The 25,322-nt window shown below is 42.4% G+C and overlaps 1 protein-coding gene across 1 annotated transcript in view; it reads left to right on the top strand.

Annotated features, from left to right (window-relative positions):
• Positions 1-25,322, top strand: part of SPPL2A (signal peptide peptidase like 2A) — a 311,837-nt gene that overhangs the window by 186,399 nt on the left and 100,116 nt on the right. The window contains exons 9-10 of the mRNA XM_086958253.1: positions 7,858-7,939; positions 15,358-15,432. Coding sequence (XP_086814379.1) covers positions 7,858-7,939; positions 15,358-15,432 — 157 coding nt within the window. The remainder of the gene's footprint in view (positions 1-7,857; positions 7,940-15,357; positions 15,433-25,322) is intronic.

Here is a 25,322-nt window from a genome sequence, read left to right as displayed (position 1 = left end):
TCGGCATCCTTAAGATGCTGAGGAAGTTTCTTCCTTTGCTCTCCCTACAGTATCGGAAGACGGCAGTTCAGGCGCTAGTAGGGTCTCGGTTAGATTGCGCTAATGCGCTTTTTGCTGGTCTGCCCAAGTACCTCCTGGCTAGACTGCAAATTGTCCAAAATTCCGCGGCCAGAGCCATAGTTGGCCTGCCAAGGAGAGCCAGCGCCCAACTGCTTCTAACTAGGCTGCACTGGCTACCCATTTCCAAAAGAATCCGATTTAAAATCCTTATGCTGGCCTTCAAAGCCCTTCACTCTGTCGGTCCTAATTATATCAGGAAGCGTACCGCTTTCTATGTGCCGCGGAGGACGCTGCGGTCAGCCGATTTGGCTAAAATGGAGGTGCCTATTGCCAAACGAGTTCGGATGGGAGGACGGTCCTTCCAACATGTGGCAGCTCGCCTTTGGAACGAGCTCCCTCTCTCCCTCCACAAAGCTAAAAGTCTCCTAGCTTTTAGGAAAGAGCTGAAGACCATGCTCTTTTCCGCGTAATCACTGTGACTGTAGTGTTGCTGCCTCTGTGTTTTTAGGTTTCAGGTCTCTTTGCCAAAGCGCCGGGACACCCCTTGGGGTAGCCGTGCGCTCTAAAAGTATTGCCTTAAGATAACATAACATAACATTGCAACTGATGATTTTGCAGTCTGCTACCCCGTTTGTAATGGGTGCCCTAGCTAAGGGGGATGACATAGGGGCTGGAAGTCAATTAATTTCCTCGATGTCTGACAATGGGGAAAAACGGTTACTCAGGGCCAACCCACCACCCTCCTCAAGTCTGTGTACTAGTTGAGAGTAAGGTGCAGCCTGAGGTACTTGCTCTCTCCTTAGAGATTCCAAACGTGGGTTCCTACCTAAACTTTCCCTTCTCGTAGTTTGGCTTGTCCCTTTCCTTATCATAGATAGATGGTGGTCACAGTAGTTCTTAAATGGGGGTGGGTAAAAAAAGCCCAAAGGGACCGGTCTCATTTGGGATGTTTCCAGTATTTCCGAGCCATCCCAGAACAAACTCTGTGTTAAATCACGAGTGTCAAAGTTTATATCACGCAATCCCCCTGTACAGACTTCACTTGCTTACCAATCCAGCTCACCCGCCTAGCCATGATAACCCTGTTTGAAATATTAACCCCGCCGCTACTGGCATCAGCACACCAGGATCTAGCCTTTGCTATTAGATCTAAGGTGGGTTCACACTCTCCCTCTTTGAGTGGGGGAATGCCAATAAAAATTGCTACTAAAGGGGCAGCTTCTGAAGGTAGATCTATTTTCGCTCGACACCCCACCGCCCCTTTGTTAAAGACTAGGCTGAGAGGATCGGCCGGCCTACCGGGCCTATCGTGTTTAGGATGATTTGTCACTGAACTAATAGGGGCTGGGTGTAGGCCCCCTGGTCTATCATTAGCAGCCTCCGCCCCACTACTTGGTAACACAGTAACAAATGACCTAGCGTCCTTTTGGGTGCTATTCCCTGATGTAACTGTACATGCTCCTTGATGTTCTGGGGAAACAGTATGTTCATTGACAAGTCTGTCAATAAGGGCACATTTCTTTAATAGGCCCGCAAGGCAAGTGTTCACAGTGTCCACAATGTCTTTTGCTATCCCCAATAATAAGGGCTCAATTCTTGCGACGAATAGTGCCTCCAGCTGTTCACCCAACAAGTCGTTATCCCTCGGGGATGCAGCTACAGTATCCTTCGTTTTTCCCCGATTTTCTCTGTTCTTTTTTGGGGCGTAATCATTCAACTGGGCCTTCATTGACAGGTGTAACACTTGAGTGGGACCCAGAAGAGGAGCAGTGTTAGGTTGTGTGGGTTTTACAATAGTCACCACGGGCTCTAATGGGATCTGGGCCACAGGGACGATATCCTGGGAATCCTGAGGGTTGGGAGTGATTGTAGGAGGAGAGGGTACCAGGCCCAGCTCTTGCTCACCAGTTTCGATTTCCTTGGTAAGGGCCCCCACAGCTGAAGAGAGATAAGAAATAATGGTCTCTGAATGTCTGGGGACCTTTGCCTTCTTCCCCCGCCTCCTCTATATTGGTTGGTTTCTTGCGCTTACCCATGGTTCGGCCGATATCAGAGGGTTAGCCCAGCCCTGCCTCCTCCGGCCCCGGACGGCCACAGAGGGACCACCCTTGTCCCGGGCTTCTCCCGGTCAGCTCCCGCGTGCGAATCGCGGGGCGAGAGGCGTTCCGTTCTTTTCAAACGCCTCCGGGCGCTTGTGCTGGAGTCACTGGTGCGCCCTGACCCCCGGGGCACCTGGGTGTTGAAGTCCTCAGGACAGGAGGACGCGAGGCACAGGAGCCGTTTCCCTCACGGTTGGTCTGCGGCGTGGTGAGTACTGCGGTGTCCGCTATTGCCCCCAGGAGCTCTCGGCGCTCCGTTCTTTTCAAACGCCTCCGGGCGCTTGTGCTGGCGTCACTGGTGCGCCCTGACCCCCGGGGCACCTGGGTGTTGAAGTCCTCAGGACAGGAGGACGTGAGGCACAGGAGCCGTTTCCCTCACGGCTGGTCTGCAGCGTGGTGAGTACTGCGGTGTCCGCTATTGCAACCCAAAGCGGACCACCTCTCTAATAACTGCCGCCAAATTGTCCTCGGGTTCCCTAACATAAAGGAGCATGTCGTCAGCATAGGTGGACACAATTATTCTGTATGTGGGAAATCCGAAGCCCTCATTCCCATGGTACTCCGGCAGGGCGCAGGCCAAGGGTTCCGCCACCAGGGCATATAAAAGCGGGGATAGGGGGCAACCCTGTCTGGTGCCTCTAGTAATACACAAGGGGGCAGTGACCATGTCCCCAATTAGCACTCTGGCCGTGGGCAAATGATCTAAATTACCGAGCAATTGCAGAAATACTCCCCCAAGCCCCATTCTCGTCAACACTTGCCGTAAAAACGACCATTCCACCAAATCAAATGCATTTTCCATGTCCAGAAAAACAGCCACTGCTTTATTTTCCTGGCGGACGTGCTGCATCTTGCCAGACACAGTTCGAATATTATAAGTTAAATTTCTGGATGGGATGAATCCCGCCTGCTCTGGAGCAACCAGGACATGAGGCATCAGTGCCAATCTGGTGGCTAATATTTTAGCGAACAATTTAGTGTCCACATTGAGAAGGGACAGAGGGCGGAACGAGCTGCACTCATCCAAAGCTTTACCTGGCTTAGGAATGATGACCAGCATGGCTTCTCTCATCGACGGGGGCATTGTACCCGTCTCGCAATATCCTCAAACAGCGCCGCAAGGTGTCGGAGCAACTGTTCTGAGAACTACTTATAGAAAGCTACTGTTAAACCATCCGACCCCGGAGCACTGCTAGCTTTCATGCAGCCCAAGGCCTCAACAATCTCATCCCTCTCTATCGGATGTTGTAGGAGTTCCCTGTGCGCATCCGGAAGAAACGCCAGTTGTATATACTCCAAATACTCTGCAATCTGCTCTTCCGACCCTTCAGACCGGGACCTGTATAGGTCAGCACAATACAGCCTGAAGCGTTCGGCCACAGCCGCCTCCTCTGTTAAGAGCTCAACACCCTCCGACTTAATCTCCGACATCGGAGTCCTACCGCCTCTAGCCTTCATTAGCCGTGCCAGAACAGATCCTGGCCTCTCTCCCTTACTATTGGAGCGTGCTGTGGCATACTTTCAAAGGTACTTCACTTCACAATCAGCCTCCTCATGATATTCCTCCAACAGTACTTTAATTTCACCTTCAATATTCTCAGCGCTCCCTGCGATTCTCTGCTGCTCTAGGCTTTTCAATTTTCCTTCCAGATCAGCCAGGGTCTTCCGAATCTTTCTAAGCACGCCCGACTGCTTCGCCATTTCTATACCTCTAATATATAATTTAAATGTTTCCCAAATCGTCTGGAAACTATCTACAGAGCCTATATTAGTGTCAAAGTATGTCTCAATGGCTACAGTCATCTCCTCCTGAAATAACTGGTCTAACAAGGAGTAGGGAGGGAATCTCCACGTGAATGGCGGTTGTCTTCTCTTAGGAGGGTCCAAGACCAGTAGCAATGGAGAGTGGTCCGAGAGCATGCGTGGCAATACTATACATTGTTGTACAAGATTAAACAATATGTCAGATGCCAACCAATAGTCAATCCGTGTGTGAAGATCATGGAACGCTGAGTAATGTGTATAACCCCCTCTCACCCCACTTCTCATTCGCCACACATTGCACAGGTCTAAGCACACCATCACTTCATCAAGCTTTCTCGCGGCTGCCGCGGGTTTCCTGGGAGGACCAGCCGATCTGTCTAATTCTGGGTCCCTGACCATGTTGAAGTCCCCCTCCCACAAGATCTGAGTGTTCTCATACTGGGAAAAAATGCTAGCTAGTTCACCAAAGAATGCCGCCGAGGACATTAAAATAATGGTAGTGCCGGTAGAAATTCACAGTGGAAACTCTATTGCCCCTGATACTTCCACACTGAGGTATACAAAAATTGATAGATTGAATATTTCAAATAATCTCAGTCACTGGTGATTACTCGGGCTGCATCTCAGTCCATCATTATTTTGCACCCCATGCCACTTTAGCTTGGTTCCAGAGACACAATGTGCACAGTACACGAGTCTGGGCATACCAGTCCCACTAAGGGTGACATCCTCAAGTATTCAAAAGTGATGGATGGAGTGCTTGAATAAATCTCAGCCACTGGTAGTTTTTAAGGCCCTCATTCCAGTTCATTGTTGTTTTGCACATCATTCAACTTCAGTTTGGACCCAACTATATGCAAATGAGTCAGGGATGTTCACAGAGGGCCTTGTCTGGCAGTTCATGCTGGACTGTTCCCACTGAAGCAGAGTCAAGACTGATTTGTTTTTGGCTGGGTCCAAACTGCTGTAGCATAATGGGTGAAAACGGTGGTCTGGGATGCGTCCTCAAACAGTTGACTGTGGCTTAGATTAATTCAAGCATTCCATCCATCACCTTGTTGTTATCGTTGATGTCAGTTGATGTGACGAGTGCACCCAGACGTGGGTCCTATGCTCACTATGCCACTGGAATTAGGCTAGAACTGGCTGATGAGCCCTTACCGGGATGAAATTAATCCTAGGTAGTTTGTCTTCTATTTCAGAAAGGATGTCTTCTGGCAGTACGGGCTGGCCTGTTCCCATTGGAGTAGGGTCAAGACTGACTTGCTTATGGCTGGGTAAAAACTGAGGCAGCATAGTGGGTGGAAAACACTCGAATGGAATGCGGTCCAAGTGATTGCCAGTGGCTTAGATTAATGCAAACATTTCGTCCATCACCTTTTTTGTTGTTGTTCCTGATAACTTCAATGTCTTAAGAATCACAGCAACTAACAACAGAGGGTCGTCCGCTAAGGGAAGATTACTATAATACTAATAGCTCAGATGCACATCTCAAATCATGACAGTTAGTTCAATTTTGTTGGTGTGATCTTTCAGCGCACCTGTGATAGTCTTGGGTGGGGGGAGCACAGGAATACATATTATTGGCACTCTATTGAACTGCATTTCTAGGGCTCTTCCTGACTTCCGGTTCACAGATGCAGTGCTGGTTTGCCTGAGAAGCAGCTCACTCACTGCGCAGCCGAGGTACTCCTCTGGCATCATTTTTCTGGCAGTTCAAACTGACCTTATCGTGGCCGAACTCCCTGTTCATCACTCACCGCGAACCTGGTTGGAATGTTCACCGGTTCTTAGTGCTTTTACGTCTTTCATGGTGATTAAACTTTGCTGTAGGACTACTTACGCTTAACCACAGGGCAGCCGGGATGGAATTAAAACCGGCTCAGAGATTCCCTGGGTAGAGCATTGCTGAACATACGCGCACCTTCAGGCTAGCCGGGACTGAATTACAACCGCTCAGAGTATTTCATTTCCTTTTTCTTCAACTTTGCCTCAAGCCTTGATGAAGACTTGGGTCCACTTCTCAGAGGAAACTCATGTTGGCTGGCCAACCTTGCAAGATTAAAAGAAGAACATGAAAAGAACTTCTGAAATGTTTATTGCTTCTTGAAATAGTTGCTTGACGTATTTGTGTTTTGTGATTGTTACACAGAGTACTTACTCAACTTTAGATGTGGGCATAGGCTCTTTCTCATTTGCAGCAGGCTTCCAGTCTGTACTTAAGGGGGTTCTGGGTCAACCCCTTCCTATTGGCACTGTCCAAGATAAGAGAGAAGGTAATGAGGGTACATTAGGGGAGGTGCCGTTTTCTAACTACCCACATAAACCCTGGTTATGTTCCCATCTCAAATCATGACAGTTAATTTTCTTGGTGTGATCTTTCAGTGCACCTGTGAGAGTCTTTGGTGGGGGGGGTGGGGGGGTGGGGGAAGCACAGGAGTACATATTATTGGCACTCTATTGAAGTACATTTCTAGGGCTCCTTCATGAGACTGCTTTTAGCTGTCAGCAGGCGAAAGCCTTGTGTGGACCGTACCATAGTTTTGATTTTATTTATCTATATTTTTTTAATTCCTTCTTCCACTACTCTCTAATTCTAACTTGTGTGCTTTTTCGTTGCTCTTCCACCCCTGGTGGTCCCCTAGTGGTCCATAACATATTTTAAGTGGTTGTTTTTGGCGTGCTTGGCAGTTGCCATTTGCTGCCAGGCTGCCAGGCTGTTTCATATTCTAAAATGTTCTTTTGTGCAATTAAAATGTATTTATTGTACAATGCTGCACAGCATCAGCATGGCAGAAAGCACTGACAAGGCAAATTGGTCAAAAAAGGTGAAACCTATTGGCTTTGCCCATTCTTGTTGTATGTGTATGTGTATTCTTAGAGGTGGGCGAGCCATCAATTTAATAGGGAGAGCCAAACCAGAACGTAGCCAATGGTCTGGCTTGTCTCCTAGAACTTATGCAGGAGTCAAGCCCTTAACCCCTCGATGCTTTTGACGGAACCATTCCGTCATCGGACACGGTTGGGCTGTGCTGATGACGGAATGGTTCCGTCACGACCACACCCATTTCAATGAGGGGCAGCACAGGAGGGGAATTCCATTAGCAGCGAAGGTGTTAAAATGTGTGCCATGTAAATCGTGCAACAAACATTATGTAAAATATGATCAGATCTCTTCAAAATTCCCAACATTTTTTCTTTAACATGTGGAAGCCTTGATATTAATATGCCACATTATAGCACTGCAGAGAGAAGTACTTATTAAAAGTGATAGTTTTTAATCATGAATTTAGAATCATCCCTGCCCCCACCTTGACAATAGTGCCATTAGTGAACTAAGAGGCAAGAAGTTGTCAAGTGTACTCTGTATGTAGCCCAGATTCTTATAGAAAGAGCAACGTTATAGTCTATTAAATCAAACTTATTGGGTTATTACAGCTGGTATTCTGAACTCTCATATTTGTAAGTGCTTTCCTATGCCATAATGAAGCAAGAAGGAATGGTGAAATAAAATATGAGCTGAAGATCACCCATTTTGGTTACGTGGGGAAGCACGGATTAATCCACATTTTCTGGTTCTACATTGTACAATCGGCCATTAACTGTGTATTTGTTTCTACTTTTTACCTCAAATAGTAATACTTCGTTTTTACCTCTTTGTGCATGAAGGTAGAGCGAGGGTGGCAGACAGAAGTCACATAAAAGCTTGGTTTGTCATGGGCTTTGGTGTTTCTACAGGACCGTGAGTTGAGCCATGGCCAAGCTTCAGGCTCGAGCCTGGTTCAAATTTTCAGTGACTCCCATATATATTCTCCTAAAATAAAGGCAATGTTAAGCCGTAAAGTGAGTGCAAAGTTGTTTGAAATGTTTGTAAGTAAACCCCACAGTGATATTATTCACACTGAAATAAATAGTGGTTATCTTTTCATTTCAGGTGGGCTTGGATATTGCAAGATATTTTGGGTATTGCTTTCTGTCTCAACTTCATCAAAACTCTAAGAATGCCCAATTTCAAGGTATAGTGATTTTCTAATTGCTTATTATTCCTATGTATCAGCATCATTTTCATGTGGTCTTCTAGAATTGTCATGTTGTGTTTCTGTGAATTTGTAAGCAGTCACTGAGCAGCAACAGACGGGATATACACATGATGTGGATTCATAACTGAATAGTGCTTTCCACAAAGTAGCCTTTTGACTATTTATTATCAGCCCAGGGCAACTCATTCCCTTCCTTCCCCCGCCCTGGGAAAGCACACTGTCTTTGCTTGCTCTTTGGAATTGTCTGTAGGAAGTGTAGATAGTCGGGTGCTTTGTGAAAGACACCCCCAGAGTAGAGACTAAAAGTAGCCCAGTTGGGTGGAATGTGTGAACTGGCAAATACCAACCGAAACCCGCCTGCTCGACTCCCTTAACCTTTAATCCTCCTGTGATTCTTGTAGTAATTACCATTAAACAAGGTAATCCCAACATCTGTTAGCTACATTATTGAGAGATGTCAGTGTTACAGTGTGATACATACACTCTGGTGTTGCGAATTTGAATGTGTTGTATTTGCACCTATTACATGAAAGACCGTTAGATTAAAACAATTACCTATATTTGCATGGGCTCTTAAAAGTATATGCATGTTAATGAATTAAACAAATTTACATTTATTTCACAAATCTGCAGAATCTGAAAAGAGATGACTATTTCTTTGGGGCAAGGTGACCAATCATTAGATCTCAGGGATGCCAAGCAGCAGGAAAAGTTCATTAATCTAAAGAATTTTCACTGCACCCCTAATTCATTACCCATCCATTAGTAAGAAGTTTGATGTGTTATTGCACTCTGTCACATTTTTATATACACACAATCGTAGCAAAAGCTGTTGTTTGAAGAGGTTTACTGCCTTTTAGATTTAAAACAATGGGGGTGGTTCCTGATAAAATATGCATTGCTTCAGTTTGTGTTCTGGGATGAAGGCCCTGAAAAATGGTTGCAGGAGGCCGTATAGTGGGTCATGTGGAAGCCTAGTTTACTCGCCTTTGATCTCATTGTGAACGGAGCCCTACAAAACCTTGTCGCAGTCCATACTCTTGAGTGTGTGTCAGCTGTGTAAGACTAGGTAACCTAAACTCTCAATTTAAGAAAATGTAATGTTTCCCCGTATTCTTGTCCAGGGTGTATGTATATAAAAAGTTTAACTGTAAAATGGCCATGTATAAAAGCGAAGGGTTGAAGACTTTGGTAACACAGGAGCATAGGAAGGAGAAGCACAAAATTATGGCATTGAAGAATAGAATCACTGCAGTGATGGCAACTGGTAAGTATTAGTGTCGTTACCAGCCTCATCCCACTTCCTTGTCGCAGTGCCAAGTCTCTGCTCTTCAGGTAATATGCACATGCAGTTAACAGCCCCAAATAACTCACTTCTAGTAATGAGAAATCCGGTGTAGACCCATCGACCCAAGAGAAATATACTGAATTACAAACTGAGGCGTAAATTAAATAAACTGCCTGAATATTCGTATTGCCAGAGTTAAATGTCAGGAACCCCTTTGGGTCGCGAGGGAGGGGAATCTCTGCTCTACAGGGGTGACTGAGAAAGAAGAGACTCTTCATTGATTGGAAAAGACTTTCCTTTGGCCAGGTGGACAAAACAGAATTTGATCACTAATGTCCTGACCTAGGGAAAAGGAGTGAGAGGATGCAAAGCAAAGACCACACGATCAAGCGAAGCCTGGGCCGTTAAAGCTATCCTAATCCAAAACACCACCTAAAGTGGTTTAGAGCTGCTGTCCACATTGTGCAGGTGTGGTAAGTGGTAGAACTTAGTGTTATGAGTGCCATCTCCCCTCAGAACATGAGGTTTGGATTGAGTGATAAAGAATGTAACCAAAATAAACTCAAGCGTTGTTAACCCTAATCTGTAGTAACAGAGAGGATTGGTGGGGTACTCAAAACATGTAAAAGGAAAGCCATCATAACTATAAATGCAATCACTAGGAATCACTGAAGTTGAGCCACAGGACTGGATTAGGAGCAAAAAACTTAGCGCCGTATTTCGCCAGTAGCAGCGGCCATATCGGGGCGGCTGGCTGTTGGCGTTCTAGTGATCCAGGCGGGGCATAAAGAGGAGGTAAGGCGCGGAAGGGCCGCAGTGTGTGGCAGACACGCCGGCATTCACAGCAGGTGACCTGAGCTGTGCATTTCTCCCTTGATCACCTAACTCTCCCCTACCTGAAATTTTAAACCTTCACTTTTGAAGGCCACTGTATGGACTGTGGGTGGACAGGGGACCTTGGAAGACTTACTAATATTTCTCCGTCCCTCCAGTCATGCAGAGTACAGGGACTGAACCAATCAAGGAGGGGGAAACCCCTGGCTTGTAACAAATCACTGGCAGGCTCCTTTCAGGGGCTATATATCAATGCCAAGTCAATCTCTAAACATGCGGGGGAGTTATGGGACATTCTGGAGGAGGAAAAACCAGACTTTTGCATGCTGACTGAAACCTGGCTCCACAGCCACTCCTCCCCAGTGCTATCACTTGCCTTCCCCGAAGACTATACAGTGACAAGACTAGATAGAATAGCCAAGCGGGAGGAGGGCTGATAGTAGCAACTCGGGCCCCCCACCGCATCAAAGTACTAGACTCAGTCCTAACCCCATTTATAGAGCTTATGGTGTCCAGATAGAGTCCCTGAAAGGGTGGAAGGGAGCAGTAGTGTACCATTTCCCGGGAGAAAGCAAGCAATTGTTTTGCTCTACTCTGTTGGAAACACTCGCCCCTTACACACTTCAAACAGATCATTTTTTGTTAACAGGAGACTTTAACCATCATCTTGAAGACATTTTGAATTCAGACTCCAAGTCCCTTTTTTCAGCTATTTCCCAAAGTAAGCGAGCCTACTCATATCTCAGGCCCTACCTTGGATTCCATTTTCTCGACCGAACCTTTTCTCCCCGTAAACTCACAGCTAGAGCTAACCTGGACCGACCTTCGGGCTTTAACATTCTCTCTCAGCCAGCCAGATTGAGTAACAAAGCCCCTAGTTAAGGAAGGGCGTCAAAGGTCGTGGAGGAAAGTCATCCCGGAATCCTTTGACATGGCCTTTTCACCCCCTTTGTTGGAGGGGGAGCTAGACAGCAACAGGGCCTTGGAAAGATGGGAGGCAGAGGTTGGGAAGGCCCTAGATAGCATCACCCAGCTGAAAGTAATAGGAGTAAAAGAGAAACTGGCGCCCGCGCTCTGGTACTCGGAAGAGCTTAAAGCAGAGAGGGATGGATGCATAGGCCTGGAAAGAAAGTGGAGAAAAACAAAAGACCTGGACAACAAGTCAGCCTTCGTTGTGGCACACAGAGCCTATTTAGATCAAAGTAAAATGGCTAGAAGAGAACACCTGAGTTGGCAGATAAGTAAGGCTAAGAACTTGTCACAGGAACTCTTCAAGATATTAAAAGAGTTCATCAACCCTATAGTAGGTAGGGCAGTAGCCCCCCATACCCAACAACTCTGTGACAATCTGGCCACACATTTTAGGGAAAAGATAGATAAAATATATAACTCGCTGGGAGGAGGAGAGACCTCTAGTTTGCTTACCCCGCATTCGATAGATCCCTCACAACCTAACCTTGATTTGTTTGCCACCATCACAGTGGAGCAAGTAGAGGAGGCACTTGCAGCACCAAAATCAGGATCAGAGTCAGACTGTGCCCCGCCTTTCATTATGGCAGAGCTAGCCACGATCTTAGCTGCCTCACTCTCGTCAGTCTGTAACAGTTCCCTGGACACAGCCACCTTCCCGAACAAGTGGAAGAGAGCCTCGATTAAACCTCTCCTAAAGAAATCGTCTACAGACCCAGTAGAGAGGAAAAATTATAGGCCGATATCTCTGTTGCCCTGTAGCTCGAAAGTCATGGAGAAGATGATCAATAAGCAACTGAATGATTATCTACAAAAACACTAATTGCTGGATCCTGCCCAATCAGGCCCAAGCACGGAGGCGGCCTTAATCGAAGTCACAGACAGCATTCGGATGTCCTTAGATAAAGGGATTCCCAACATGCTAATGCTGCTCGATCTCTCCGGGGCCTTCGACATCATATCACATAACATCCTGCTATGCAGATTACAGGATATTGGTGTCGGAGGTCTAGCATTGGCCTGGCTCCAGAGCTTCCTGACAGAGAGATCTCCTTATGTTAAACTAGACGCTTTTGTGTCATCAGTCACCCCACTTGGCAAGGGAGTACCTCAAGGTTCCATCCTAAGCCCCACTCTGTTCAACATATATGTTGCCCCGTTGTCCGCTATCATAAGAGCACATGGCTTTGGCACCATCTCTTATGCGGACGACACGCAGGTGATTATTCCTTTCGATTCAGACCCTGCTGTCACCAGAGTCAAGTTTAGGACCTGCATGTTGAACATAGCTGAATGGATGGGGGACAATTTCCTCCAATTGAACGCCAACAAAACGGAGATTGTCCTGTTCGGGAAGGCAGAGGAACTTTGGTCACCGGACTGGTGGCCTACAGAGCTGGTGGAACCCCCTTCCCCTGCAAAGCAGGTCACTAATCTGGGAGTTCTATTAGACAGCAAATTGTCATCCGAAGACCACAAAAAATCACTTTCTGGCACTTGGTTCGAAATTCTGAAGATGTTGAGAAAAGTATTTCCTTGGATTCCCCTGGGTGCAAGAAAGACCCTGATTCAGGTGCTTATTGTAAGCAGGTTGGACTACAGTAATACCCTATTGGTCGGAGCCAACGAAGAATTGTTCACTAGGCTCCAAGTGCTGCAAAATACGGCAGCAAGAATGGTCTTGAACAAACCCAGACGCTCCCCTTCGCGACCCTTGCTTCAAGCCCTACATTGGCTGCCCGTAAAAAAAAAGAGCAGTCTTCAAACTTCTCACACTGGTGTTTAAGGCAACTTGAGAACTGGGGCCAGCTTACTGAAGGAAGAAGACGAGGCCTTATGTACCCAGTCGCCTCCTCAGGTCTAGTAATCAAAACCTGTTAGTGCCTTGTAAAATTAATAAATCCGGAATGGGAGGCCATGCATTTTCCTATCTGGCCCCCTTCCACTGGAACAGGCTGCCGGAAGAGATACGTCGTTGTACCTCGCTGGGACACTTCAAAAAAAGCCTAAAAACCTGGATGTTTTAGGGGTTTGCATTGCTCTTGGTCTCTGTCTGATGTCATGCCTAGGCGCCGTGAGATCCCCCCGGGATGATACGATGCGCCATACAAATGTTAAATAATAATAATAATAATTAACCAATGTCGTTTTTTACCCCTATCCAACTATGGCTTGCAGGAACAGGAATGGGGTAGCAAAGCATACAAGGCAATGCTTCTGTATTAAAATAAATGTAAAAAAATAATCTTTCACATTGTAAAGTGGAGTAAGCAGTGATGCCTCCATTCCTGATATTGATTTGCCCTCCTAAAGTAAGGACTGTGATGATTAAGATGGATAAGATGATAGGGTAGCCATTATCATGATACTAAAGTTGATGTGCATGGCATATTGTCATTGAACGGATGGGATGAAAGCATTGTTTATTTAGTATTATACAATTCAGTTTGTGAATTTTGTTATTCTTTACTACAGTGCATTAGCAACTGTGAACATTGCTATTCATCAAAGTTTCTCTGGCAAACAAAACTGCATAGAGAGGCGTACAACTGTTGCTTGTAGAGCAGACACAATTTTTATATGCTCATTAGAATGTACATTTAGTTTCAACTTCGAATATAGAAATCATATATCCCACTTAAATACTAGATGTAGGACACACAGATGCGCCAACGGCTTTATCTAATGCCCACAGGCTTAGACATTTTTCCTTCTCAATTCATCTGTTACCATCTAAAAATATCACTATCCCTGTTATATGTGGCAGAGGGTCTGACAATTGGCAAATGCCTCTTTATGTACTCTGTGGAGGGAACATTTCTACGGTGATTATGTAGCCTGAATACTCTAGCCTTCACTGCCACTGTTCGGCTAGAACTAGGCCTCACAAGTACTTTTGTCTTGGGTCTGGCTGTAGTCTTACTTTGGTGACTGACATTGATTTAATCTAAGGCCAATTCCCTAAGGCGGTTACTTTGGAGGGTCGTAATTATGGAGGAAAGGCAGGATAGTATTTTTAGGAGGAATGTTAATATGGCTTTAGAATATTTCAAATTAAAACAAGAGGCTTTTGAATCTATGTCAATGCCGGAGCTCAAGCGTTTCCTTAAAAATTCATGTGCAGCATTGAGCATTTTTCTAGATATGTCCTCCTGTCACACAAATGGTAGATATGTTATGGTATGTGCTTCCTGTAACTATATTTGAAATGGAACATAGAGCATAAAGTTCTGCGCTTAATGCTCCTTGTTAGACTTCAAATGCTTCCACTAAAGATTATTACTGGAGCTTTGGAAAGAGTTAGCAGACTGGAGCGAATATTTAGTCTTTCCTTACAGGGTATTCAAGACGTTGATCATGTGATCTTTGTTTGTCCGCTCTGCACACACTGCATGAAAGGTATTTTAAATTGTTGTTTACGCACAACAGTATTTTTACTGTAGTTAATGGACGTACATTTATATAAAATGCAGTAAATGTAATTATTTGTTACAAGATTTTTACATTTTTAAATACATTTTTAAAATTATAGTGAAGTTGCTTGTTTTCAGTTTTTTATGGAATTCTGTAAACAGTGTGAGTACTGTTGCTAATCCGTATACACTGTTATTTAATCCAGAAAATGAATTAATTTGGTTTAATTTTTTTCAATAGTTAAAAAAACTATATTGGGGCTTGAATTCTGTTTTTTATGGAATTCTATTAACAGCATCACTATGCCAGATGATACCCACAACACTGTCAGTTCTGTAGTTAATACACATGCACTTATACCTAATTTAGAAAAGGAATTGATTTGTTTAAAGATTTCCACATTTTTAAATCGTTTTTAAAAATAACTGCTTTGAGATAACCCAAATTCCGTCTTGTGTGGAAAGTTATCACCAGCATCTTTATGCCTATGGCCAGCTGGCTTCGAGTAATTTCTTTGTTGATACTGCTAGACTTAGGAGTGGGAGTCATTTGCAACATAAATTGACTATATCAATATTTTGTATGTATTTTCAAATGTTAAAAAATACTTGTCATGATTGAAATGAGTATTCTTTTTAAGATGTTTTTTGTTGATCATTTATGAATTGACTCAAAGGGAGCATGATAGTGTTAACTTTTCTGTTGTCTCAGTTTGGTACTAAAACAATAAAGAATTGTGTCTGTCACTTAAAATGAAAAAGATAATTCTCACATGTCCATAAGCACAAACAATGAGCCCATTTTTTCAAGTGTCCTGTTGCTTTGAAACATTTTGCTTCTGTTGTAACTTGCAATTCAAATTAACGTGGTCCCTTCCTTTCTTTACCAGGCGTGTGTGATCCTTCTTGTCCTCCTGCTTTTATACGACGTATTTTTTGTGTTCATAACACCATTTTTCACAAAGGTAGGCAAATATGTCTAAGAGATCATGTAAACTGTAAACTCCCTTTCAAATACAAGTAAAGGTTGTTTCAAAGATAACATATTTGAAAACTCTTTTCATACGAATGCCTGATTTCACCAAGTGTTAAGGGTTAAATAATTATGGCATTTCGATTGTCACCATTGGTTGTAATATGGATGTATCGAATATGAACAACTTCAAGATTATCAGTTAATTCTGGCTTCGGGGATATTTGGACCTTAAACTTGTTTCGAACATTAATAATGTCTCATTCAACAGGCTTGCCAGACTAGGCTATTAGTGCCAACTATCATTAGAATCTTTCTGCACTTTAGATTACTTTGTGGCATTAGTTTGTTGACTTTATTCTCATTCTGGGTGAGTCGGTGTACCTGCCACAAACTCAAACAGTATTCCATTGTGGCTGTCTCACTTGACAAAGCAAGAACTTCATGATTGTAAAACCGTAAGTTACTTCCTCATATTATGAATCCCTCAGATTAGCAGTTTAAGACACAGAACACTTTGGGGGAATGATCAATTCTACTGACCGCATTATGCTCAGAGAGTGGATTTGCATGCATCTACACATGTATTTTGTGTATACAGGCAATCCGATTGCAAGCATTGATATTTGCAGAAAAAAACAATTCAACAATAAGTTTAAAAAGCTAATGAGATAAAGGAACCATTCAGTGCAGGTGAGTAATGCTTGTTGAGAAGTCAATGGAGCCCAGCCACTTAGTACTAATAGTGTGAGGCCTGATTGTTCTTAGCTGCCAGTGATTAGCTTTTCATAGGAAGGGGCAGCTTTGCTTTTATTTTGCCTAACGGATTCCACTCTTGTTTAGTGTCATTACAGGTAAGCAGAAATTGAGATGTTGGAAATTGTTATTGTAACTGTAGAACTGCAGAATGGGGTTATAAGCTGTGCACTGCTGGTTGTAATCCACACTTTCTATGGTATACCGTGCTCCTGGGTTACTCCCCGCTCAGGAGTGAGACAAAACAAAAATGGATAGCACTGGCGCAAGCATGCGTGAGTGACTCCCAGGTCACTGGTGATTGGCTGAAATTCTTCAGCAAAGTTTGTCAATAAAGTTTTATACCATCACAATTTCAACAATAATGATGACATGTTCTTTTGTCTTTCTTTCCAAATTCATTTATTCGGACTTTCAATTTTTTCTGTCTCTGTGTTATATTTCCTTCATTATTCAATCATGAAGTGAAGTTTTTTAACAATCCATATCATTTTCACACATCAAATCGGTTTCCAATGCATTTCGCCCCATGGGCTTCATCAGGGAAATCTACAACACGAAAAATGCATCACCCATTAGTCCTATAGCAGTAGTGTATATAATGGCATATCTTTGTGTTAATCGCAAAAGAATATACAAATAAATTAAATTCATACTCATAGTAAACATGTGGGTTACACCATAGTTACGATACCGTTACTCAACCCTTTGTAAGTCTACATCAAAGGCCGTTCTTATCTATTATCACCTCTCCGTACATGTAGCACCTAACTAGCGAGGGTTCACATATTGCTATGTTATTTTACGCGCTCAGGTTCACCTCTCCGTATATGTATCAACTAACTAGCGAGGGTTCGCATACTGCTATGTTTTTTTACGCGCTGAGGTTCACCGCTATACAGTACTTAAATCACCAACCGGTGGGAAATGTAATCCGGCAGTCAAAAGACTTTACGCGCATTGTGTGAACGGCAATCTCTCTTACCCGGGAAATGGCTAAGGTGCACGCATCTCTCCTCTGCGGCTCGGTTTCTGAAACGCTCAGCCTGTGGCGTGTGACGTGTAACCCGGAAATGGGCTAGTTTTCATATATTTAAAGGGGTAGCTACGTACGTATACTTCCCGAGGGTGCGTGTATTTACAAGACATGTGGTGTCAACCCTTGTTCTCCGCGATTATAGTAACGGATAAACACAAATGTAAAACAACACTGCTACAGCAATGATAAGCAAACATTCAAAAAAACTATAATAATAAATTATATAGATGCATGCTACAGCGCAAGTCTTTCTTCTTTTCAGCATTATGTTATAGGTAACAGCTATATTCAACCCTCTCATTGATTCCATGTGGGGTCAAACTTTGTAGAAAAAAAATCCAATGATTTTCTCGCATGAGCAGAGTCTTTTTATTGTCTTTGTCTTCTTTTCTGTCAACAATTTCTAAAATGCAGGCTTTTATTTGATTCACTTGGTGCCTTTGTTCCAAAAAATGTGTAGCTACTGCTGATTTCATGACTTTAGTGCGGATGTTACTTTTGTGTTCTGTGAGTCTTGTTTTAAGTTTACGCTCGGTTTGGCCAACATATGCTTTCCCACAAGGGCATTTAATGAGGTAGATGATGTTTTTGGTATCGCAAGTGCCTGTAACATTCAATTTTATTTTATTGCCTTTCATGGGATGCGTAATGGTATTGCCTTCCATGATGTTGTGACAGTTACTGCAATTTCTACAAGGGATTGTTCCTTTGTAATTTTTTTTGGCCTCAATGATATTCGGACGTTTAATGAGTTCTCCCAAATTCTTGGCTCGCGAGTATGCGAAAATAGGTTCCTCTTTGAAGATGTTTTGAAAATCTGGTTCAGCTTGTAACATTGGCCAATGTTTTTTGATAGCTTTTTTCACTAAGTGACTCACTGTAGAGAATTTGCTGACACAAGTGATTTTAGCCTCTTTTTTGTTAGGTTTGGACTTTAACAACATTTCTCTAGTTTTAGTTTGAGTCCTTTCCATGGAAGCTTTCAGTATGTTTTCAGGGTATCCTCGCTTTTTAAAGCGTTGGAGCATGTTTTGTGTTTGCGTCAATGACTCCTGTGGGTTTGAGACGATTCTTTTAACTCTCAGTAATTGGGAAAAGGGTAGGTGTTGTTTCAAAGAGCTAGGGTGAAAACTCTGGTATGTCAAAAGATTATTCCTGTCTGTTTTTTTAGTATGTAACGTGGTCTCTAGATGATCATTCCTTTTGATGATGGTCACGTCCAAATAGTTGATTTGGTTCTGATGAATTTCCGACGTGAATTGGATGCGAGGGTCTATGGTATTTAATTTGCTGATGTTTTCAATTAAATTTTCTTTCTCTCCTTTCCATAGTATGAATATGTCGTCAATATATCTGACATACATCCGTAATCCTTGTTTCCATTGGTCTTTTTGTAAAATGTGTTTTTCCTCGTATTGGTGCATAAAGATATTAGCGTAGGCTGGGGCAGCTGGATTGCCCATGGATGTCCCCGACTTCTGTAGGTACCATCGCTTGTCACATTCAAAATAACTGTGCATCAAAATGAAATTCAACATTTCCATTAGAAAAATTTTTAAGGGTTCATCATACTCCATGGTTAGTAATGCTGTTTCTACTGCTTCCAAACCCAAAAGGTGTGGGATGGAAGTGTACAATGCTTGTACATCAATCGTACATAGAGTGATTTCTTCTTCTGGTGTTAGTTTGATGGATTCCAATTTTAACAAAAAGTCAGTTGTGTCTTTTACAAACGAATCCATTGTGATTACGAATGGCTGTAAATATTTATCAATCCATTTACCTACTGGTTCATGCACACTACCACATGTAGACACAATGGGTCGGCAGGGTGGTCTAATCAGATCTTTATGGATTTTAGGCGTGAGATATAGTTTGGGAGTTTTAGGATACTCAGTAGTTAGGTATTTTTTGACTTTTTCATCAATGCATCCTCTCACCACTCCTTCTTGAATGAGGTTTTCTAGGACCATTTGTATCTCTTTCGTGGGGTTGACATTGAGTTCCATGTACGTATTAGTGTCTTGCAAATGTACTGCGATTTGGGAATCATAATAGTCTTTATCCATGATTACCAGGGCACCTCCCTTGTCCGCCTTTTGACATACAATATTGGAGTTGTTCGCTATGGTTCTTAAAGTGGCATATTCTTTTTGTGTGAGGTTCCGATGTTTCATCTGTTTCTGGCAATTGATTTTGTTCAAATCCTGTTTAACCATCTGTTCATATAAATCCAACGTCTTATGGCTGATTGGAGGGATATACTTGCTACTTTTGAAAAGACCCTTAAGAGGGTCGTCACTTGGTTCTTGAGTTTCTGTGACAATGTTCGAGAAGAAGTGTTGAAGTCTTAGTTTTCTCATGAGTTTATAGAAACTGACATTTATTTCCAATTGGTTGGTGCGTGTCGTGGGCACAAAAGACGTCCCTTTTTGTAACGTCTTAATCTGAGTGGTATTAAGATGCATTTTAGAGATGTTAATCACTAGGTTATCTATTTCTGATTCCTTTTCTTGTCCTTCTTCGTGGTTATTTGCCGTGTTTGTGGCGGTTCCTGTTCTTTTTCCGTTGTTACTTGTTCTCTTTGACCTCCTGGGTCGTCCCCGCCACTGGGCAGAAGTCTATGCGAGAAAGCGACAAAATCGTCCCTACACCCAACAGACTGACACATCATCTACCGACACAGACACCACATCGGAAAGTAACAGAAGAGAACCCACCACAAGGGAACCGAGAGTAAACATCCCAAAAACCACACAGCCTTTTTTAGAGGCAGGCCCCAGCGGCGGGGACGACCCAGGAGGTCAAAGAGAACAAGTAACAACGGAAAAAGAACAGGAACCGCCACAAACACGGCAAATAACCACGAAGAAGGACAAGAAAAGGAATCAGAAATAGATAACCTAGTGATTAACATCTCTAAAATGCATCTTAATACCACTCAGATTAAGACGTTACAAAAAGGGACGTCTTTTGTGCCCACGACACGCACCAACCAATTGGAAATAAATGTCAGTTTCTATAAACTCATGAGAAAACTAAGACTTCGACACTTCTTCTCGAACATTGTCACAGAAACTCAAGAACCAAGTGACGACCCTCTTAAGGGTCTTTTCAAAAGTAGCAAGTATATCCCTCCAATCAGCCATAAGACGTTGGATTTATATGAACAGATGGTTAAACAGGATTTGAACAAAATCAATTGCCAGAAACAGATGAAACATCGGAACCTCACACAAAAAGAATATGCCACTTTAAGAACCATAGCGAACAACTCCAATATTGTATGTCAAAAGGCGGACAAGGGAGGTGCCCTGGTAATCATGGATAAAGACTATTATGATTCCCAAATCGCAGTACATTTGCAAGACACTAATACGTACATGGAACTCAATGTCAACCCCACGAAAGAGATACAAATGGTCCTAGAAAACCTCATTCAAGAAGGAGTGGTGAGAGGATGCATTGATGAAAAAGTCAAAAAATACCTAACTACTGAGTATCCTAAAACTCCCAAACTATATCTCACGCCTAAAATCCATAAAGATCTGATTAGACCACCCTGCCGACCCATTGTGTCTACATGTGGTAGTGTGCATGAACCAGTAGGTAAATGGATTGATAAATATTTACAGCCATTCGTAATCACAATGGATTCGTTTGTAAAAGACACAACTGACTTTTTGTTAAAATTGGAATCCATCAAACTAACACCAGAAGAAGAAATCACTCTATGTACGATTGATGTACAAGCATTGTACACTTCCATCCCACACCTTTTGGGTTTGGAAGCAGTAGAAACAGCATTACTAACCATGGAGTATGATGAACCCTTAAAAATTTTTCTAATGGAAATGTTGAATTTCATTTTGATGCACAGTTATTTTGAATGTGACAAGCGATGGTACCTACAGAAGTCGGGGACATCCATGGGCAATCCAGCTGCCCCAGCCTACGCTAATATCTTTATGCACCAATACGAGGAAAAACACATTTTACAAAAAGACCAATGGAAACAAGGATTACGGATGTATGTCAGATATATTGACGACATATTCATACTATGGAAAGGAGAGAAAGAAAATTTAATTGAAAACATCAGCAAATTAAATACCATAGACCCTCGCATCCAATTCACGTCGGAAATTCATCAGAACCAAATCAACTATTTGGACGTGACCATCATCAAAAGGAATGATCATCTAGAGACCACGTTACATACTAAAAAAACAGACAGGAATAATCTTTTGACATACCAGAGTTTTCACCCTAGCTCTTTGAAACAACACCTACCCTTTTCCCAATTACTGAGAGTTAAAAGAATCGTCTCAAACCCACAGGAGTCATTGACGCAAACACAAAACATGCTCCAACGCTTTAAAAAGCGAGGATACCCTGAAAACATACTGAAAGCTTCCATGGAAAGGACTCAAACTAAAACTAGAGAAATGTTGTTAAAGTCCAAACCTAACAAAAAAGAGGCTAAAATCACTTGTGTCAGCAAATTCTCTACAGTGAGTCACTTAGTGAAAAAAGCTATAAAAAAACATTGGCCAATGTTACAAGCTGAACCAGATTTTCAAAACATCTTCAAAGAGGAACCTATTTTCGCATACTCGCGAGCCAAGAATTTGGGAGAACTCATTAAACGTCCGAATATCATTGAGGCCAAAAAAAATTACAAAGGAACAATCCCTTGTAGAAATTGCAGTAACTGTCACAACATCATGGAAGGCAATACCATTACGCATCCCATGAAAGGCAATAAAATAAAATTGAATGTTACAGGCACTTGCGATACCAAAAACATCATCTACCTCATTAAATGCCCTTGTGGGAAAGCATATGTTGGCCAAACCGAGCGTAAACTTAAAACAAGACTCACAGAACACAAAAGTAACATCCGCACTAAAGTCATGAAATCAGCAGTAGCTACACATTTTTTGGAACAAAGGCACCAAGTGAATCAAATAAAAGCCTGCATTTTAGAAATTGTTGACAGAAAAGAAGACAAAGACAATAAAAAGACTCTGCTCATGCGAGAAAATCATTGGATTTTTTTTCTACAAAGTTTGACCCCACATGGAATCAATGAGAGGGTTGAATATAGCTGTTACCTATAACATAATGCTGAAAAGAAGAAAGACTTGCGCTGTATCATGCATCTATATAATTTATTATTATAGTTTTTTTGAATGTTTGCTTATCATTGCTGTAGCAGTGTTGTTTTACATTTGTGTTTATCCGTTACTATAATCGCGGAGAACAAGGGTTGACACCACATGTCTTGTAAATACACGCACCCTCGGGAAGTATACGTACGTAGCTACCCCTTTAAATATATGAAAACTAGCCCATTTCCGGGTTACACGTCACACGCCACAGGCTGAGCGTTTCAGAAACCGAGCCGCAGAGGAGAGATGCGTGCACCTTAGCCATTTCCCGGGTAAGAGAGATTGCCGTTCACACAATGCGCGTAAAGTCTTTTGACTGCCGGATTACATTTCCCACCGGTTGGTGATTTAAGTACTGTATAGCGGTGAACCTCAGCGCGTAAAAAAACATAGCAGTATGCGAACCCTCGCTAGTTAGTTGATACATATACGGAGAGGTGAACCTGAGCGCGTAAAATAACATAGCAATATGTGAACCCTCGCTAGTTAGGTGCTACATGTACGGAGAGGTGATAATAGATAAGAACGGCCTTTGATGTAGACTTACAAAGGGTTGAGTAACGGTATCGTAACTATGGTGTAACCCGCATGTTTACTATGAGTATGAATTTAATTTATTTGTATATTCTTTTGCGATTAACACAAAGATATGCCATTATATACACTACTGCTATAGGACTAATGGGTGATGCATTTTTCGTGTTGTAGATTTCCCTGATGAAGCCCATGGGGCGAAATGCATTGGAAACCGATTTGATGTGTGAAAATGATATGGATTGTTAAAAAACTTCACTTCATGATTGAATAATGAAGGAAATATAACACAGAGACAGAAAAAATTGAAAGTCCGAATAAATGAATTTGGAAAGAAAGACAAAAGAACATGTCATCATTATTGTTGAAATTGTGATGGTATAAAACTTTATTGACAAACTTTGCTGAAGAACTGTAGAACTGCGTCATCAAATTTGTCTAGCAACCATTTTAGGAATTTGACAGCATCATGAGAGTGCTCTCCTAAAACAACTAAAACCAAGTACTTCCTGCTCTCACATCAAGCAGTTGTAGTACTTGGCAGCTGTGGCTAACATATTTTTGTGTTCTCTCCAAAACAGAAAACTATTGTTGTATAATGCCATCTTACAGGATGTTTTGTCTGCTCTTAAAAAATATTTCCACACACACTCGCAAAGTAGAAGGGGTCCCCTGGGTACCCCTTCCCATTTGCGAGTGTTTTACCACCTACTTGAAGTAGGCAGTAAACTCCGAGTGTTTTAAGACCGCAATTGTGCAAAACAATAGTACATGGCTTTGAGACTCGTTATTAGGAAGGGAAGACCCTTCCTAATAGCGAGAGTCGCAAACGCTATTTTGCTAGTCAGTGACTCGCAAAATAGCATTTGTACATGCCTGCAACCTTTTTTGTCGTCGCAAACGTGCCGATCTGCTGTTTGCGACTACAAAAAAGGGTTGTACATCTGGCACCATATGCTGTATTATGTGTTATTTATTATAAGACGCACATGCGCTTTTAGATGGTTGATATCGGAGGGGAGTTACTAGATTTAATTACTGTATTGACTCAGATTCTTTGTGTTTTAATATGATGTAAATAATGAGTGTTAATTATCTTTTAGACTTATTTATTTTTTATTGTTTTTTATTTTTAATGAGTTCGTAAAATACTTGTCTGTTAATATTCATTTTTATGGTTGTTAAAGCCGAAATAAGGTATTGAATGGATTGGTAGTGTTCTTGAAATTTAGGGTTAACTTTTTTGAGGAATGAGGGTCAGTCTGGGTTTGAGCACATGAGGGAGATTATCTTCAGTGAGGGATTCAATGTTGATGCAATTTCTTTCTCTGATATCAATGAAGGATTTTCAATAAAAAAACACAACCTGGAATCGGAAGAACTGAACATTATAAAGGCTAAGATGTCCAGCCACCGAAACAAAAGGAATTTTTAAACTCAAACGTTGACCGAAAATTACACGTCTGAGATTTCTTCTGTGTTCTTTCATGACTCTAAGCATTGTAAAGAACTGATAATGCAAGCCACTCTCCTTAGTAGTAGTGCTTTGTTTATTTTGGCTAGTGATACCATGTATAAACATTCAAGTGTCAAGATGTGGTCCAGATTGTAAAGATTTAAAAGGAGTTGTAAGCCACCAGTAATATTATTGTTCACTGAAAAAAAGCAGTTTTTTGGGCTACTACAGAAAGAAACTCTAGTAAACTGATAGTAAAGCATAAGGTGCAGCAGAAGAAACCAAACATTGACTTTTTTATTTGTTGATAATCAATTTAATTATTTTTTTGTTAGAACAGGAAAAACCTGCAGTAATCAAATGCAGCGTGTTACAGCAGTTATAGGACGTCACCATGTTACATATACAGACAGTGCACTTGTAATACATAATCTCATAAAACTCACATAGTGCTCACAGTTCCTGAAGTGAGGTACTTTTATTATATCTTCCCCAGCCATTTACCTCAGACTTTAAGATGTTTTGCCGGGCACCCACTAGCCTCATACATAGGCTTCTCTTCTGCTGCTCACCAGTCCACCCCTCTGCGCCATTTCGTTATGGTGGGTGGGACAGGGTTTATCCACTGGCAGCAATGTTCCTCTTAGCATCATGGCTGTGCTCAGAAATAGTTTGTCAAATCTAGACCTGTCTAATCCAGCCATGATTCCCAAGAGCATGTGTGATGGATTGTGTGAGACCTTCAAGCCCATAACCTCTGGAGTTACTTAGAGATGAGGAAGTGAGGGGAATACGGAAGCACCCCATATCTCTGGAGTGGGCGCAATTAATTCACCGATTTACTCATGAAACAACACAATCGGCATCACAGGCAACCTCCCAATCACAGAGACGGATGGGAGATAATATAAGACCAAAGCCAG

The sequence above is a fragment of the Lissotriton vulgaris genome, chromosome 2_1, assembly GCF_964263255.1.
Source record: "Lissotriton vulgaris chromosome 2_1, aLisVul1.2, whole genome shotgun sequence".
NCBI lineage: Eukaryota > Metazoa > Chordata > Amphibia > Caudata > Salamandridae > Lissotriton > Lissotriton vulgaris.
This window is presented reverse-complemented; position numbering and strand designations above follow the sequence as displayed.